This window comes from Citrus clementina, unplaced genomic scaffold (assembly GCF_000493195.1).
Source record: "Citrus clementina cultivar Clemenules unplaced genomic scaffold, Citrus_clementina_v1.0 scaffold_6, whole genome shotgun sequence".
NCBI classification, from domain to species: domain Eukaryota; kingdom Viridiplantae; phylum Streptophyta; class Magnoliopsida; order Sapindales; family Rutaceae; genus Citrus; species Citrus x clementina.
In genome coordinates, this window is record NW_006262139.1 from 20,774,010 (window position 1) to 20,791,873 (window position 17,864).

General features: G+C 31.1%; 2 protein-coding genes across 2 annotated transcripts; one reads left to right on the forward strand and one right to left on the reverse strand.

The window, feature by feature from the left end:
• Positions 1-9,346: 9,346 nt before the first annotated feature.
• On the forward strand, positions 9,347-10,861 carry LOC18039865 (cytochrome P450 94C1). The gene has a single exon (XM_006430191.2). It carries the CDS (start codon positions 9,347-9,349, stop codon positions 10,859-10,861), a length of 1,515 nt encoding a protein of 504 aa, XP_006430254.2.
• A 3,898-nt stretch (positions 10,862-14,759) lies between these two features.
• LOC18039866 (cytochrome P450 94C1) lies at positions 14,760-16,274 on the reverse strand. The gene has a single exon (XM_006430192.2). It carries the CDS (start codon positions 16,272-16,274, stop codon positions 14,760-14,762), a length of 1,515 nt encoding a protein of 504 aa, XP_006430255.2.
• Between the last annotated feature and the right edge of the window lie 1,590 nt (positions 16,275-17,864).

The window sequence follows — 17,864 nt, forward strand, 5'->3', positions numbered from 1 at the left end:
CTTCAAGAAAGATTTGCTTCAACTCTCAGGGTCCAATTCCGGCACGTGCATTGCCATTGAGCTGACACAATTTCTTTGCTTTTGAATCTCATTCTACATTAGTATCGTGCTAAAACTAACATAAGAACAAAAACTGCAGCTGTTGTAGAGGGAAATGCAGCAAAACAGGTCTAAAAAAAATACTCAAGATTTGTTGAAAGAAAATTAAACAGCTCTCTGTTCAGCTGGAAGACAGAAAACAAGTTCACTCAATTCCTTTAAAATACTCTATACTCTTACAGATGATAGACATCTCACCCAGAACCCAGCTGCTCTATCGCGATGAACAGAATTTTGTTTATTTATCTTGGTAAAAAGAGGAAACAAAATTTTTCTAGGTACATAAATTTATTTATTTAACTTCAATTAAATTATGTTCTCACTAGTAAAAATAGCACAACAGAATATAAAAGGAAATCCCTGCAGATTCTCAGTAACCTCTTTTTTTTTTTATTCTTTCTGTTTTTTATCTCCTTGCATAATGCCACCATATTCTCTTCTGTTGCTACAACATTATAACAGAAAAAAATAAAAATTCTCCAAATAACAATTAGAAAATAATAATTCTCAAGTGTCCTACCGTAGACCAGAGTCGGTGCTGGAGATGTGGTTCTGGTACTTGCTAGAGGAAAGCAAGGGAGATATTTCAGGTGAGCGATAATTGGAAAAATAAGAAAAAAAATCCAAAAATAGACTTATGCTTTTATATTCTAAAGCCCTCTTCGAAATGATAACTCCTTTTCCCTCTAAAGACGTTAGCTTTCAATGTAAATATTTTTATTCTAATAATGTTTTTTATTATCTTTTTCACCTTTAATATTAATATATATGCTGCATGGTTGGAAAATACTTTAGTAAGTTTCTTTTGTCTTATTGACGGATAAATTTCTCATATACCATGTAGATATATTAAGGGCTTATTTACTATCTTATTTGATAGTAAATTTCAATATTTCTTTTTCACCTTCAATATTAAAACTGAAGTTTAACAATAATTTAAATATTTAAAATGGAAGATGTGAAATTTCAAGACAAAAAATGGAAGATATGAAAACAATTATTATTTTTGGTTTTCCTTTGGGATATGACAGGAGCTAAACGATACATAATGATAACAAATCTTGTATATAACAACAGCCTTGTGATTTTGTGTCGGTGATGATTTTTTAATTCAATTGCCGTGATTTTAAACCAATATAATACATAAAATAATATAGGGAAAGACTTAAATAATATGACAAACTAATTGAGAAAATTAAAAAAAAAATTATGTAACAAAATTAAATTTATGTTGTTTAATTTAATATTTATTTTTTATCTAATAGAAGTTTACACTAAAAGAGAATAGTTGGAATCACTGTATATTTCTGTATAAGACTACAAATTTCCCGCGGCACCGACATCGTGGAATTGAAGTTAGTTAAAATAAAAACACTGCAACTAACTTTTGAAACTGCATTTTGGTGGAATAAACCAGATGAATGGAAGATAAGGTTGATGGCCCACGTGAAAGCAACTGAAATGAATTTTATTTTATAATATTGAACGAGAATCAAGACTCAGCAATTAAATCCCAACGAAAAAGACTCGGCAACGAAGTCTTCATCGGCCATGTTAGAGAGATAAAATTTGACACGATGTAATTATTTAATATGAATATATTATGAATAAATAAAAATGAGTAAGTAAATTTAATGTAATTATTAAATAGACTAGGTCTGGATTGATATTATTTTTTTTATTAAGTTAGGGTTAAAAGTTTTGATTAATTTACCCAATCAATAATACAATTATAGTTTTTTAAATTAATTTTTAGGTTCTTGTTACTAAAAATCAAATATTAGATATTATTTTCTCTTTTTAAGTTTTTTTAAAGGATAGATATATACTTAGTGTTTTATTTATAAAATTTTCATATAAATTTAGAATTTTAATTGTGTAAGTGTATAAAATATTGGTCTACATATATATTTTATGATATTAATATGTAATATTATTTACATTATATATAATTAATATTTTAATAGTATAAAAATGTAATTTTTTGGAGTGTGTATATATATCTATGTGTGTGTGTGATATTTATTAAATATATAGACATTAAATAAATTATTAGGTAATTTATTTATTTTTTATACCGGATTTAAATTTTAACCTCTAAACATAATTATTAAATAAATTATATTTGAATTGACATAAATTTAACATCACACGAAATTGACACGACCGGACGACTCGCGAGCACTAGGCCAAGGTGTAAGTGCAACAAGCCACACATCCAAGCTAGAGCAGTCTCACGGTTGAAGTGTTCAACGGGCATTTGTATGTCGTGAATTCAAACGCGGCTTTATTTCTCATGGGTTGGATTCGACCGTACCAACATGAAATTCACCGCCAACGCAGCGCGTGACCCACGAGTTTTGAGGGAATTTTATCTCTCTACGGGGGTGTGTCAGTATGAAACACAGTACAAGTTAATTTTTCATTTAAAAATTTATTAGCCGTTGGATTGCGCATTGACAGATCCAACGGGGTAGATAATCTTACACTTACAAAGTGGCTGCTGCTGAAACAATTGAATAACAGAGATGGTGTGTCTCTTCATTCAACTGAGTCAGAAATGGGGTTTAAAATTTACAAGGCATGCTTTTTAGAAAGGGCGCTAATGATTGTGAAGAATGAAACTTTAAATTTATGTGGAACATATATTTTTCCTTTTAACTAAATTGTGTATTGATTAAGATGTTTAAACGATTTTAAAATTATAGAGTTGCGAATACCAGTAAAGTCCATAGCAGTGATCGGCCCAATAATAGCCCAACATACCCACTGAAGAAATTTGAGGAGCAAGAAATTAGGGGATTCAGACTTACCTCAAGTATGAGATCAATCAAAAGTTGACAATGGCAGGAGCTAGGTTGTGGCATATACAGCTCACCGCTAGATTCCTGATTCTGTTGTTTTTAGAGATATACCGCTACCTTTTGTACAAGAACACCATATGACTTTGTAATCGAGTCATTTGAACACTTCATCGAATGTGTTGATACTTTGATGTATTTGATTCATGTGACAAAAATTAAGGGTGTAATTGGGATTGAAGTTGGGTAGTTGTATCGTAAAAGTTACAGTACTAAAATGTTTAGTAAACACTAGTTGACAGCTGTTGTATCTTGAAAGATATGTTGATATGATTTTTCACTTGTATAATAGAAAATTTATTATATCTTTAATAATTTTGTCAAAATTATTATTTAAAATTTATATTTACTACATATTATTAATTTTTATTTTATAATTATAATTTTTTTTTTACAATAACTATAACTTAAAAATTACAACATATTAATTCCAAACAAAATCTTAGTGGTCTAGTACATTGGGAAATATCGACAGCTCCACACCTGAGCATGGAGCTGTCAATGTTTAAAACGTGATGGCAACGTTCTAAAACCTTTCCCAATGATGCTAAATTCGCCCCGGAATCTTATTAAAGTACAAGATGCTGATAAATTATATGCCATGCAGGGGGTACCTACCTACCTTCAGAAGTGGGCGACATATGAAAGTGTTGAATTTTGTATTTTTGCACAATGTGCGCTGGAGTCAAGTGGTCGTTATTCTATGAGGAGGTTGAGTTGCTTTTAGAGAGAATTAACAAAGAAAGAATTATTACTTACTGTTATTCTTTTATTTATTTTTTTATTTTTTTACCGTTAAACCGGTATATTATGTATTCAAAATTTTAAAGAAAAATGTTGAAAAGATGAAAAAAAAAATTAAAATATGCTGATAAAAACAACTATAAACAAGCGTCAATTAGTTTATTATATTTGTAATTAAGTGTATTAGCACTAATTTGCTATTGTTTTTGCTCTCGTATGATTTATTTCTTTTTTGTCTGAATATTACTGCTCTTTGGACCTTATATATTGGAAGGAAAATGACTAAGGAGAACAATCATGACAAAAAAAAAAATCTTTTAGTGAATTATAAATATATCTTTAGTTTAGTGAATTATAAATTTATCTTTTAGTGATTTTATGTTTTTCTTTTTAAAAAAGAACTCTCAAAATTCACTAAAAAAAAAAAAATTATCATGATTTTAGTTTATTTATCATTGCTCCATTGGGTGCTCCAAATAACGTTGAGAGCACCACTTGGAGTTTCTGTTGTGATTTTTTCTCCTTTAAATATAAATATTGAGTATGAGTAGATTTCTCTCCATTATTGTTAGTGAGAGTAGATTTTTGAGCTACTTAATCTCTATAGATTCCTGGTTGTATTATAAATTTATACATCTAGAGTCACAATATAAACCTTAGAATGTAATATATAGACTAAAATCTTTGTATGAACACAGATATATTATATTCTTCCACTTCAAAATAAGTCTGCTGGATAATGCGCACTCAAAATGATGGGATAAAAGAAGTTTGCTGAATAAGGTACTAATTGAAACTTGAAATTAGAGAATACCAAGAAGAAAAAAAATGAAATTTTAAAGTCTGTACTAATGGAGGATATACAATAGTCAGAATATTACTTGCGATCTTTTTCAATTTTTTGTTTGAAAAAGCATTTCTCACATTAATTTAGCAGTAAACGTGATAAAATTAATTAATTTGCCTCAGACATGCAAACTGCAAACATCATTACCGGTCGGGACGGGAAAACTAATTATCTATGGATGATGGATCCGTCCAATTAATAAAATACTGCAAGAAATGTATTTATATTAAAATATTAATTCTGGCCATAATAATACATTAAAAAATACATAAGTAAATGACTTAATTTCCCAAATAAATTAAACATCGTAGAGCCGTGTTGCGTTTTGTTTTCAGCCGACAGGCGCTCTAGCTTATAATAAGCCTTTAAATAAAAAAAAAAAATAAATAAATATGGCACCCACCGCCTGCTTTGGGTTTGCTTTTGATTCTTGTTGTATTTGTATGCTGTCTCTTTACGTTCTCATCATGTGCTCCGTGCTCGCCATGCTCACTTAACTAGTATTGATTGTACGTAGCCAAAGCAACCAAAATTATGACAATTATTAGCTTTTGGATAATATTTCTTAATATTACCCGAATAAGTTTAGAAATGAGAGGTGAGGATCAACTTTAAAAGCACAATCTCATGCAGTAGTGTGAGTAATGGGCAGATGCAGCCTCTTATCTCTCCGCGCAACGCACTGTGTCCCATGAAAAGCTGAAGAGATGAAACTTATCCATTTGTTTTAATTGGAGACCATGTGTTTCAGAGATTTCTTTTAGTCGTCCATATATACTTGCAACCATCCAAAAGCTATAGCTTAACATTAATTTGCCCGGAATATGGCAAGAGTCATCCTAGAAAACTTACTTTGATCACATCCATGCCAAGAAATAAATTAATGTAAAAGATTTTATGTGAGAGAGACGCACGACATCATTTATTCGCGATTTGATGGATGATGTTACTGGGATAGCTCTCTCGCATGTAAGCGAAGACCGACAAACTTCCTACATTATCATTTTTTAAACTATTTTTTATTATAATTAATGAGTAATGATAGAGCTATAATCATCTTATACAAACATGTACCAACAAGCGCGTAGATCAACTGACATGTGATTGTTCTAACTTAACCAAGGTACTCGGTTTGAGGCTTGGGAATGCAGCTGCGTTAAATACTTGTTGGGAGAGCTTTGCCGCCCTAGTGGTTCTACCCGGCTCGAATCTGGATTAGTCGGGACCCAATGTAGTCTTCGAATACTAGATGATTTAATACACCAAAAAAAAAAATCATATACAAACATGTGTATACAAATTTATGTGGCGTGACTCGTGAGGACTATAAAAGTATGAATATAAATATCTTAAATTTTACATTAGACTTTGAGACATGATCTTTTAATCTTATAGTATGATTCAGTTACTCAATTAATCTTGTATTCGAAAGTTTATAAAAAAAATTCATATTATAAATTTGTTTCCATCAAAATCAATTTCATTATCATTTATTCTTGTGTCAGATTATTCGAATTTTAGTTTGAGTAATGATATTTAACCCCCTTAATTTATTTCATTAGCCCTTAATTTTCTTATTTTAATTTTAAATGTCTAAAATACCCACCAAAATAACTTAAATTATTAAAATTTACCATTTCTTTTCTCTCTCCTTTTTTCTCATTCTCCCCACTTTCCTTCATCTTCATTTCATTAAAGATAGAAGAGTAGCACACTTTCCTTCATTTTCTCTCTTGCCAATGTAATAATCCGACAACTTAGCAAACCTTCTCCATGGTTTTCAATATTTTCAGTGTTTTATTTTTTCCGGAAATGCATGCGGCGTTCACTTCAATTGATTTGAATTTTAAACACAACTTTTTATTTTCTATTTTAATCATATAAGGAACTTGAATTGGCCAGACATGGATCGAAGTTTTTCAAGCGAAATCCATCATCATTTTACGTATTGTTTGGATTCATATCCATCTTTGTTTTCATTCAATTACAGTATACTAGTTACATGTATACTTATTGAGTTTTAATGGGATGCTGAAAAATAAAATAACGGGAAGATCAATAGCATTTTGGCAATTAATGCTTCATGACTAGAGGTTGGGAGTTGTTGAGTTAATGAAAAAGAAAAAAAAAAAAGAATAAGGGTAGTTTTAGAATAAATAGAGATAATTAAGGAGTAGGGGCAATTGAGATAAATTGAGAGGGTTAAAGTATCGTTACTCTTTCAATTTAGATTCAACAACTATATAAATAACTATTAAAGTTTTAGTAATTTTGAAAAGGAAAAAAATTATTTTCATCCCTAAGGTTTAATGCCATTGCCCATTTCATCCATACTTTTCAAATAATAACTTAAAATATCCTTCCGTTAACTCACCGTTAGTGTAACGCCGTTAACTAGTAATTCATTGAGGGAAAAATAGGATTTTAATTAAAGTGATACACACTATATTAAAATAATTTTTTACACAATTAAATAACACTACAAAGTATGCAAAATTCATTAACTTTTTCTTAAATGAAATCAACGATGATACAATTTGATATAGCCATTGAACAATTGCTATAAGGAACAAACTGTAATTAACACAATGTTTTTAAATCATTAGAAGAAAAACTCAAAAATAGCACCAATTTTTGTGGGCTTACATGGACTGAATATTTTCTTTATCTTCAACTCAATTAAAGTCATTTACAGTGTAATTAGAGAGTATACTTATATGAATAAAAAAATTGTGATATTTTTGGTACTTAGATTTAAGGTTCATGCCGCTAAAATAGAAAGAAATGAAAAAAGAATTGCTTGAAATATAAGTTTTTCATCTTTTTTAGTATTTTTTATTTAGTGGGATTAGATAAAATCATTTTTAGTTGTATGTCAAATTTGATTTATTTTTCTAATTTTCTCTTTGATAGAAAATCCATTTTAACCCTTAATGAATTACTAACAAACGACATTCAACTAACGGTGAGTTAACGGAAGGATGTTTTGGGCTATTGTTTAAAAAGTAATGATGAAATAGGTAATTGCATGAAACCCTAAGAATGAGAAGGGCTTTTTCCCTTTTGAAAATTACGGGATCGACTGGATAGGGACTAAGGAACATTTATCATTAGACTTTTCAAGTTTATATATTAGACTTCAAATTTTTTAAAATTTTATTTTTTTATGAAATTTAAATAGTCTACGTTTATGATAGCAACAATGCATATATATGGTGGTCCTCCAACAATACACTGACCTTAGCACCAACTTTGTAAACAAGAAAGATAAGAGAATCAATACAATGCACTGAAAGGGAAAATATTATTGTTTCGGCTTACTATATCAAGTGATGAATTATATCTTCTGGAAACACATATGTGGGGTTAGTCAAAATTGTTATCCTATTTATGTATTGTATTCAAACAAACTAGGTATACTTTAATATATATATTAATAAGGTCTTAAACTAATAAAAGCCTATCACTAGAAGAAACAGTTGATTCTGGACACCCATCATGCGCATTCGCAATCATCAGTGTGAAGAATAATTAGGATGAATCTGAGTGTAAAATATCGCTACTTTGATTCTCCCTCTTTGTCATGCACATGTTCATCCATGCCTACTGGGTCATTTTCCAATATATATATATATATATTTATTTATTTATTATTATTTTTTTGTGTGCTTTTTTGTCTTCGCCTCTCAAACTGATCACAACAGAAGTTCTACTCAAACACATACCATTAGTAAAGAAGGAGAAAAATAAATATAATAACTAGGAACGATTTTTCCCAAGAAAGGAATTAGAACAAGGAAAAAAAGAAACTTATACACAGATATTAACAAATATATCTCAATATATATTTGTACATGTGTGTATAAAGTATAGTCAATAGTTCTAAGGCTGGACGTCCAGATTTAAACAAAATTTAGAGTTGTATAGTTCTGTAAATATAATTTTGTGCCACTCTTCTTCTAATTCCATTTGCGGTCGACATTATATAGAGGGTCTACATGGTCAAAGTGCATTTGGGGTGTACTGTGTACATGAGTCTAAAGTTTTGGCATTCGATAAAAATTAATGAGATCTACTTACATTTATAAATTTCTAGTATTATTGTAAACATTAACAATTTAAGATGAGAATCATGAGATAGTTTCTACATATGTAGATTTCAACTAATTCCCTTCATGATGGGCGGAAGAGCCTTTCCCTTCATACCATTGTCGAGGGAAAAGTCTTTACCACCTAGACAATAACTTGAATAATGCACCAGCCAAAATATTAAGTTACCGATTGGTGAAAAATAATAATGTGGCCCTTTTGATGTTTTTAACAAACTATTCTAATTCGTGTCACCTAAACCATCGTCCCAGATTGTATAAGAAATTTTGTAGAATGAAATTTTGTGGAACAACTTGAAAATTATCACTTGATAAAATAATCAGGGTACGGACAAGAAAAAAGCACGTGGGCAAATATCATTAATTATATCGGTTGACAGAGAGACGTCTTTGCTAGTATCTGACTTTACTTTTATTCTCCATCACACAGGAATTCTAGCTTTTGAAACTGAATCGTCCTTCAATTATTTTATCCTTCTCTTTTTCTCTGCATAATAAGTGCAAACAGTGAATGCAACTAATTAAAGAGTTAAAAGGGCTGTTTGTAAACTTGTAATAACCATATAAAATATGAGAATCCAATACAAAAATAAAACCTTCAACTGCGCTCTTGTCTCTCTCATTGGTCTCTCCTAATTCTAATCTTTTTTAACCGTTTCTTTATCATCGCTTATCTTTATCCGTTAATGGAGCTTGAAATTGAAGCTTCGTGGTTCTTGAACACTCTCTACGACTGCTACTTCTGCTGCCTTATCTTAATCATCACCACCATCGTCCTCTTCTTTTTACCCCTATTATTATTCTATTTAATGAAACTAAAGCTTTGGTGCAACTGTGAGATTTGTGACGGTTATTTGACGATGAGTTGGTCCAAACAATTTGATAATCTCTGTGATTGGTATGCCCATCTCCTGAGCAAATCGCCAACAAAAACTATTCATATTCATGTGCTTGGCAACACCATCACTGCCAACCCTGATAACGTTGAGTACATGCTCAAAACAAGATTTGATAATTTCCCAAAAGGGAAACCCTTCTCTACGATCCTCGGTGACTTTCTTGGTCGTGGAATATTCAACGTTGATGGTGATTCATGGAGGTTTCAGAAGGAGATGGCGAGTCTAGAGCTCCGCCGTTTCTCGATAAGATCATATGCTCTAGAAATCGTCAATCAGGAGATCAAAACCCGGCTTATCCCCTTATTATCATCAGTTGCAGGTAAAGAAGATGGAGTTTTGGATTTACAAGACGTGTTTAAAAGATTTTCATTTGATAGCATGTGTAAATTTTCATTTGGTTTAGACCCCAGATGCCTTGAGTTGTCTTTACCTATGTCGGACTTTGCTGTAGCCTTTGACCTTGCTTCAAAATTGTCAGCGGAAAGAGCGATGACTGTTTCGCCGTTGGTTTGGAAAATCAAACGGATGTTGAATTTGGGAAACGAGAAGCAACTAAAAGAAGCTATCAAGATGATCGATTTATTAGCCCTAGAGGTGATCAAACAAAGGCGCAAAATGGGATTTTCAACACATAAAGATCTCTTGTCTCGTTTCATGAGTAGTGTCAATGATGACACATACTTGAGGGACATCGTTGTAAGTTTCTTATTAGCTGGTCGTGACACGGTTGCCTCAGCCTTAACAAGCTTTGTCTGGTTATTGGGAAAGAATCCACGCGTTTGTTCAGAAATTCGGGCTGAGGCAGACAGAATTTTAGGCCAAAACCAAGAGCTCACAAGCTTTGATCAGTTGCGAGAGCTTCATTATTTACAAGCAGCAGTTTCTGAGAGTATGAGACTCTACCCTCCAATTCAATTTGATTCAAAATTTTGTGAAGAAGACGATGTGTTACCCGATGGAACATATGTGAAGAAAGGAACTAGGGTTACATATCATCCCTACGCAATGGGAAGGATGAGAGAGATTTGGGGTCAAAATTGCTTAGAGTTCAATCCTGAAAGGTGGTTGAAAAATGGTGTGTTTTTACCGGAAAACCCTTACAAATATCCGGTGTTTCAAGCCGGATTTAGGGTCTGTTTGGGGAAAGAAATGGCTTTGGTGGAGATCAAGAGTGTAGCACTTTCACTTGTTAGGCAATTCCAAATCCAACTGATGTCCCCGTATCGGAATATTCCACGATTCTCTCCAGGCCTCACCGCCACTTTCAATGGCGGCCTTCCAGCTATGGTTCGACAAAATTAATATATATATATATATAATTATTTTCAGGTGTGAGTGCTCTCATTTTTTTCAGTGCAGGCATATTATTAACTTATACGGTTTAGTAGTTAATTAAAATGCTCTATTAAACTGTATGATTTAGTTTAATAGTGTATTCTCATTTAAAAAAATTTGAAGGTACTTATACTAGAGAATGACTATATGCATATACAAAATTTTCTAATACGAGAATCTTATACTTTATTAAAATGTTAGATGAATTTACGACATTTTAAGTTTTTCTGCATTTTAATAAAATACAAAATTCTTATATTAGAAGTTGACTATATATATATATACACACACATTATTTCCTATTATTATTAATATTTTGCTATGTGTATGATGTATATACCAAGATCCATGGCATGATCATTGTATAAAATGATAATGGCAAACATGAACATGTGGTTAAGCACTATAATTAGAATTTATGATAGGTGTCGGTTCAAAATGATTGGTGGCTGTTGTTTTAATACTGTGCAGTAGATTTGTGGATTAGTTTTGTGGAGTGTTTCTTCTTACTTTTAATCATAATCAGTCCAGTAACCACATTACAAATGTAAACTATCAATCACCTTGTTTTTGTGGGATTGTATTGATTTATTTAAAGGCTATCTTGACACATTACTTTCACGTTAAAAGCAAATTAAATCAGAAGAGGGTACGTATCCTAAACACTTGGCCGTTTGTTGGCGGAGGAAAAAAAAATTTAACAAAATAAGGAGGTTATTTTCACGTCCATTGAGCGAAATTAATTGGTGGGTTTGATTTCTCATAATATTTATGGTGCGTTAACCTCATAGAATGAGAATGAGTTGGGAATGAAAATGAGATTTCAATGTTTACTTGGCAAAAATAAATGAGAATGAGAATGTGCTGAAATGTCATTGATGTGTTTACTTAGAAAAATAAATGGGAATGAGGAATGGAAATGTGAATCAATTTACTAAATTACCTATAGTATTAAATAATATAATTTTCATTAACTAGATACATGTATAAATATTGTTATAAATGATATTAATTAAAAAATAAAATTAATAATAATAATAAATGTTAATAATGATAATATTAATAAAAATAATAATAACAATAAATAATAATAACTAAAATAATGAAGTTAATAAAATTTAATAATAATAATAATTAAAATAATAAAATTAATTGTGATTTGAACGAGGGTAATTCGAGAAATATGAAAAAAATAGAGGGATACAAAAATCAGTTCATGGAATGAGAATCCTCATTCCCAACCCCCTATGAGAATGAGATTATCATTCATTATTCTCAAATTGTGTGGAACCTACACATTTTATTCTCATTCCCAAATTATATTTTTCCAAATAAACATGTGTTTCATTCTCATTCCTTCATTCTCATTCCTTAAACCCTCAGGTAAATACACCATAAATCTTTCTACAAGATATTTTCAATAAATTTTATTTTTAATACATAGCCTCGTTTATTCACATTTAAACCATGTTATGATCTCATACAGGAAATGTTAGATACATAAATTAACCCTTGCAGAAAGGGTGAAAAAGATTTGTGGAAGAGCATTAACCTTAAGCTAGATTAAATTATCATAGTTTCTTAACATGGGAGCTCTTTCTTCATGGCAAATTTGCTTATTCTAATGACATTTTGGTGAAAATTCATTTATGATGTTATTATTGTGTATGCTTCGTTTTACTCATTTAATTTTCTCATTCAAAACGACGTGTGCAAACGAGAAAGTACGACTGTACAATCATTCTCAAATGTCAGCATTTCATGTATAATAACTAAAACTCGCATGTGACGAAATCCACCATCTCGCCAAACAAGAAGATTTGCTATGATTCGGATCGATTTGTGCATGTATTTTAGGGAAAAAGTATTACTGGATTCTTCTTTTTTTATATTTTTTATTGACGTATTCCTGGATTCTATTTATATATAAAAAAAAAAGGATACAATTCATACTTATTTTTAAAGTCAACAATGCCTACTGGTATCTTTTAATTCAAACAGTTTTGTTACCCATACAAATTTGAATACAAAACATTTTAAAATATACAATATTTGAAATATTATCTGTCATTTATCTATTGAATGATAAATATAAAATTACTTATACTCTATTTTATCATCTAATAAATAACAAAACATACAAATTTGAATACAAAAAAATTTGAGAATAATGTTTGGAATCTCAACCTTTGAGACTTAACTTGAATCCTAATGTTAAGTTTCACTTATCTATTGGATGATTAATGTAAAATTACTTATTATTCTATTTTATCATCCAATAGATAAATGACATATCAATGCGAGCCTTCGTTCTCTTTTTTTAGAGAAAAAGAGCTGAATCCTACTTTTATTTGATAAAATTAGTTGAAAACCTATGATGTTTTAAAATACATTCAAGTTACTTGAGTGTTAACTTTTTGTGTTTACTATTTTACCTTTGGTGGTTATTTGATGTTGGAAATATGATTACTTTTAATTATTTAATTAATTAAATTTTTTTAATCATAATTGATTATAAAATTCAATGTAGTGTGTGCATATATGTATATGTGTGTATATGAAAATTACGAAAAAAAATGAAAATTTCCTTACTTTTTCCCATAATTTGATTTTCAATTTATTGTGACTAAAATTTATTTATTTAATTAAATAATTAAATATATTTATGTTCCCAACATCAACCAGCCACCAAGAGTAAAATGATAAGATCAACCAAAAAAAAGGAAAAAAAAGTTGACACTAAGGGGATTTGGATATGTTTTAAAACATTAAGAGAGTTTCAATTAGTTTTATCATGTAACATGATGATTTCGCTCTTTTTCTCTCTCTTTCATCTTTTGCCTCTATAATTGGGAGATATCTGGAATGAAGTTATTATCAAATAATTTCATCATCGTCTTCCGGAGTATGCAAGGCCAACTCAAGACAATGTTAGGCCTTAGGCAAAAATTTTAAATAAATATTGCAATTAAAATTTATTTTGTTTTAGGTGTAAAACTAAAAACTACTGTTTATATCAAAGGATTAAAAAAATGTATATCTTCAATTTTACAAGTCTGAAAGTGTAGATTAGGAGTATTTTATTTTCTCGATTATTTGTGAGAGTATACTTTCAAGTAATTGCTTGACTGATCTATATATTATATTATAAGTGTATGGATTTAAAATTCCAGTGGATTATAGATTATACTATATTTTTACAATTGTAACAACTTAAAAAAAATTAAAAAGAAAATGAATGGGTGTTGAGATTGGAAAAAGTTTCAATATTAATTTGATTTTTGTGCTTTTTAAGTTACCTTTTAGATTTTGATATATTGCAATTGGTGGACACTACCTTTTGAACTTTAATGGACCAAAAATATATTTAGAAAGAATTCAAATGGGACATTAAATCAAGGTGTGTCAAGACCATTCAATCAATACAAGATCACGACAAAAATTTTACAATTACATGCCAATCGATCCAGATACTTATATTTCGAATTTTCAGAGTTGATGGTTAAGAGAAAGAAGAGATTAACCACTAGCAAAAATATCCATCTATATGTGAAAATAACTCTATCAAGCAAATAACAGCCACGAATTAATCATTTTGTACCAGGAGAGGCTGATTGATTCCCACCGACACCAGTCACATATTCTGATTAGATATGATGCTAGTAAAGCACATCTTGGCCATTAAATCAGTATCATTTTCGATATTGATCATGCCCTAGAGTTTGATTGATGTATGGTCGTGAATCAGCTAGCTAGATATTAGTATATATGCAACAATCACCAAACAAATATAAAAATTTATTATTAAAGAAATATGCCAGTGAGAAAAGAAAAATAAAATCAAGATGATACACATAAATAGATGCTATCTTTGTTGCAACAGAACTGGAAGGCCACCACTGAAAGTAGCAGTAAGGCCGGGTGAGAATCGTGGAGTTGCCCGATATGGTGACACCAGATGGATTTGGAATTGCCTTACAAGTGAAAGTGCTACAATTTTGATCTCCACCAAAGCCATTTCTTTCCCCAAACAGACTCTAAATCCAGCTTGAAACACCGGGTATTTATAAGGGTTTTCTGGTAAAAATAAACCATTTTTCAACCACCTTTCAGGCTTGAACTCTAAGCAATTTTGACCCCAAATCTCTCGCATCCGTCCCATTGCGTAGGGATGATATGTAACCCTAGTTCCTTTCTTCACATATGTTCCATCGGGTAACACATCGTCTTCTTCACAAAATTTTGAATCAAATTGAATCGGAGGGTAAAGTCTCGTACTCTCATAAACTGCTGCTTGTAAATAATGAAGCTCTCGCAATTGATCAAAGCTTGTGAGCTCTTGGTTTTGGCCTAAAATTCTGTCTGCCTCAGCCCGAATTTCTGAACAAACACGTGGATTCTTTCCCAATAACCAGACAAAGCTTGTTAAGGCTGAGGCAACCGTGTCACGACCAGCTAATAAGAAACTTATAACGATGTCCCTCAAGTATGTGTCATCATTGACACTACTCATGAAACGAGACAAGAGATCTTTATGTGTTGAAAATCCCATTTTGCGCCTTTGTTTGATCACCTCTAGGGCTAATAAATCGATCATCTTGATAGCTTCTTTTAGTTGCTTCTCGCTTCCCAAATTCAACATCCGTTTGATTTTCCAAACCAACGGCGAAACAGTCATCGCTCTTTCCGCTGACAATTTTGAAGCAAGGTCAAAGGCTACAGCAAAGTCCGACATAGGTAAAGACAACTCAAGGCATCTGGGGTCTAAACCAAATGAAAATTTACACATGCTATCAAATGAAAATCTTTTAAACACGTCTTGTAAATCCAAAACTCCATCTTCTTTACCTGCAACCGATGATAATAAGGGGATAAGTCGGGTTTTGATCTCCTGATTGACGATTTCTAGAGCATATGATCTTATCGAGAAACGGCGGAGCTCTAGACTCGCCATCTCCTTCTGAAACCTCCATGAATCACCATCAACGTTGAATATTCCACGACCAAGAAAGTCACCGAGGATCGTAGAGAAGGGTTTCCCTTTTGGGAAATTATCAAATCTTGTTTTGAGCATGTACTCAACGTTATCAGGGTTAGCAGTGATGGTGTTGCCAAGCACATGAATATGAATAGTTTTTGTTGGCGATTTGCTCAGGAGATGGGCATACCAATCACAGAGATTATCAAATTGTTTGGACCAACTCATCGTCAAATAACCGTCACAAATCTCACAGTTGCACCAAAGCTTTAGTTTCATTAAATAGAATAATAATAGGGGTAAAACAAAGAAGACGATGGTGGTGATGATTAAGATAAGGCAGCAGAAGTAGTAGTCGTAGAGAGTGTTCAAGAACCACGAAGCTTCAACTTCAAGCTCCATTAATTGATAAAGATAAGCGATGATAAAGAAACGGTTAAAAAAAAAAAGATTAGAATTAGAAGAGACCAATGAGAGAGACAAGAGCGCAATGGAATGTTTAAGTATTGGATTCTCCCGTTTAATATTGTTAACTTAATATTAGTGGCGATCTCTATTTGCACTTATTGTGCAAAGAAAAGAAAAAAAGATAAATAATAAAAGGGTGACAAAATTAAATTGTTATGATCACAGAGAATAGAGCCAACCCGTGTCCGTGTGCTAAAAGAATTAAATAAATGAGTCACCAGAGACATCTTTCTGCTCACCTAAGGTAATTCATGATATTCAGTCACATGCTTTTATTCTTAACCACGACAACAATATGTTTATTTTATTAGAGAAAAATCAAGAGAAAATATTTGGGCGCCCAAGGCTTTCAAAAAGCTAGACAAAGCTCAGTTATTGCCCCAAAAAACTGCACTTAAATTAGAGATATTATATATATATATATGTAGACACACACACATAACAATCAATGAATGAAAAAAAGAAAGTTGTTCTACCAACAAGCGCGTAGATCAGGTGTCATGGGTCTGTTCTAACTTAACTAAAGTTTTTGGTTCGAGGTTTGAGAATGCAGTTGTGTTAAATACTTGTTGGAGAGTTTTACCGCCCTAATAGTCTTACCCGACTCGAATATGATTAGTCGGGACTCAATGTGGTATTCAGATAGTAGATGGTTTAATACACCAAAAAAAATTATTCTCTGGAAACACCTAAAACTTTTTCTTTAAACAAATGGTAAAAGAAAAAAGAAGTGATATATAGACTTTCCTGTAGGGGATGAGCTTCTTATCCATTAAAATATCCAAAAAGCTAAGATGATGAACTAAAAACAACTTTTTTAAAAAAACTAGCCAAGGATAACTAATGAAAACGATGGCTAGGGGAGCCATTATCATCATGAAAATTTGATAACAATGTGTTATTACATGTTTCAAATGTTTCATACTACATATCGTGCGAATAAATTCTTTTCCTAAGAGCAATGACTCCTATAGAGATACTGCTAACAGAGATATTTGTACGAATACATAAGTTGCATATAGGAAAAATAAGTATAACCCCGATGTTTTTTTTTTTAAAAGTGAAACTAAGGAAAACTCCTTGATAATTTAGAATAGGTCGAGACTCCGCAGTTATAATGGTGTTAATTTTATTGATTATTTTATCATTACACCCCTTATCTTGATGTTAGCCTCAGAGTTTAAATATTTACCCTTAATGAGTGAATTAATATGAGAGTACAACGTATTCATTAAAGTAGACATAGTTACAAATAGTAAAAATATCATTAATATCCCTAAGAATTGTATAAAGTATTCATTAAAATTTTAATACGTTACATTTGGCCATGTATGACTATTAGAGTGCCCGCGTAATATTATAACATTACATAAGGGGAGGTAAATACATGCTAATATTGAAACTGCAATTTATTATATTTTTCTAAGCAAATGCAAACAAAGCAATAAAAAAATATTTTATTGTATTCATGAGAATTATATGTTATGCAGACATATTTTATTGCTTTGAAATTTTTTTCAAATA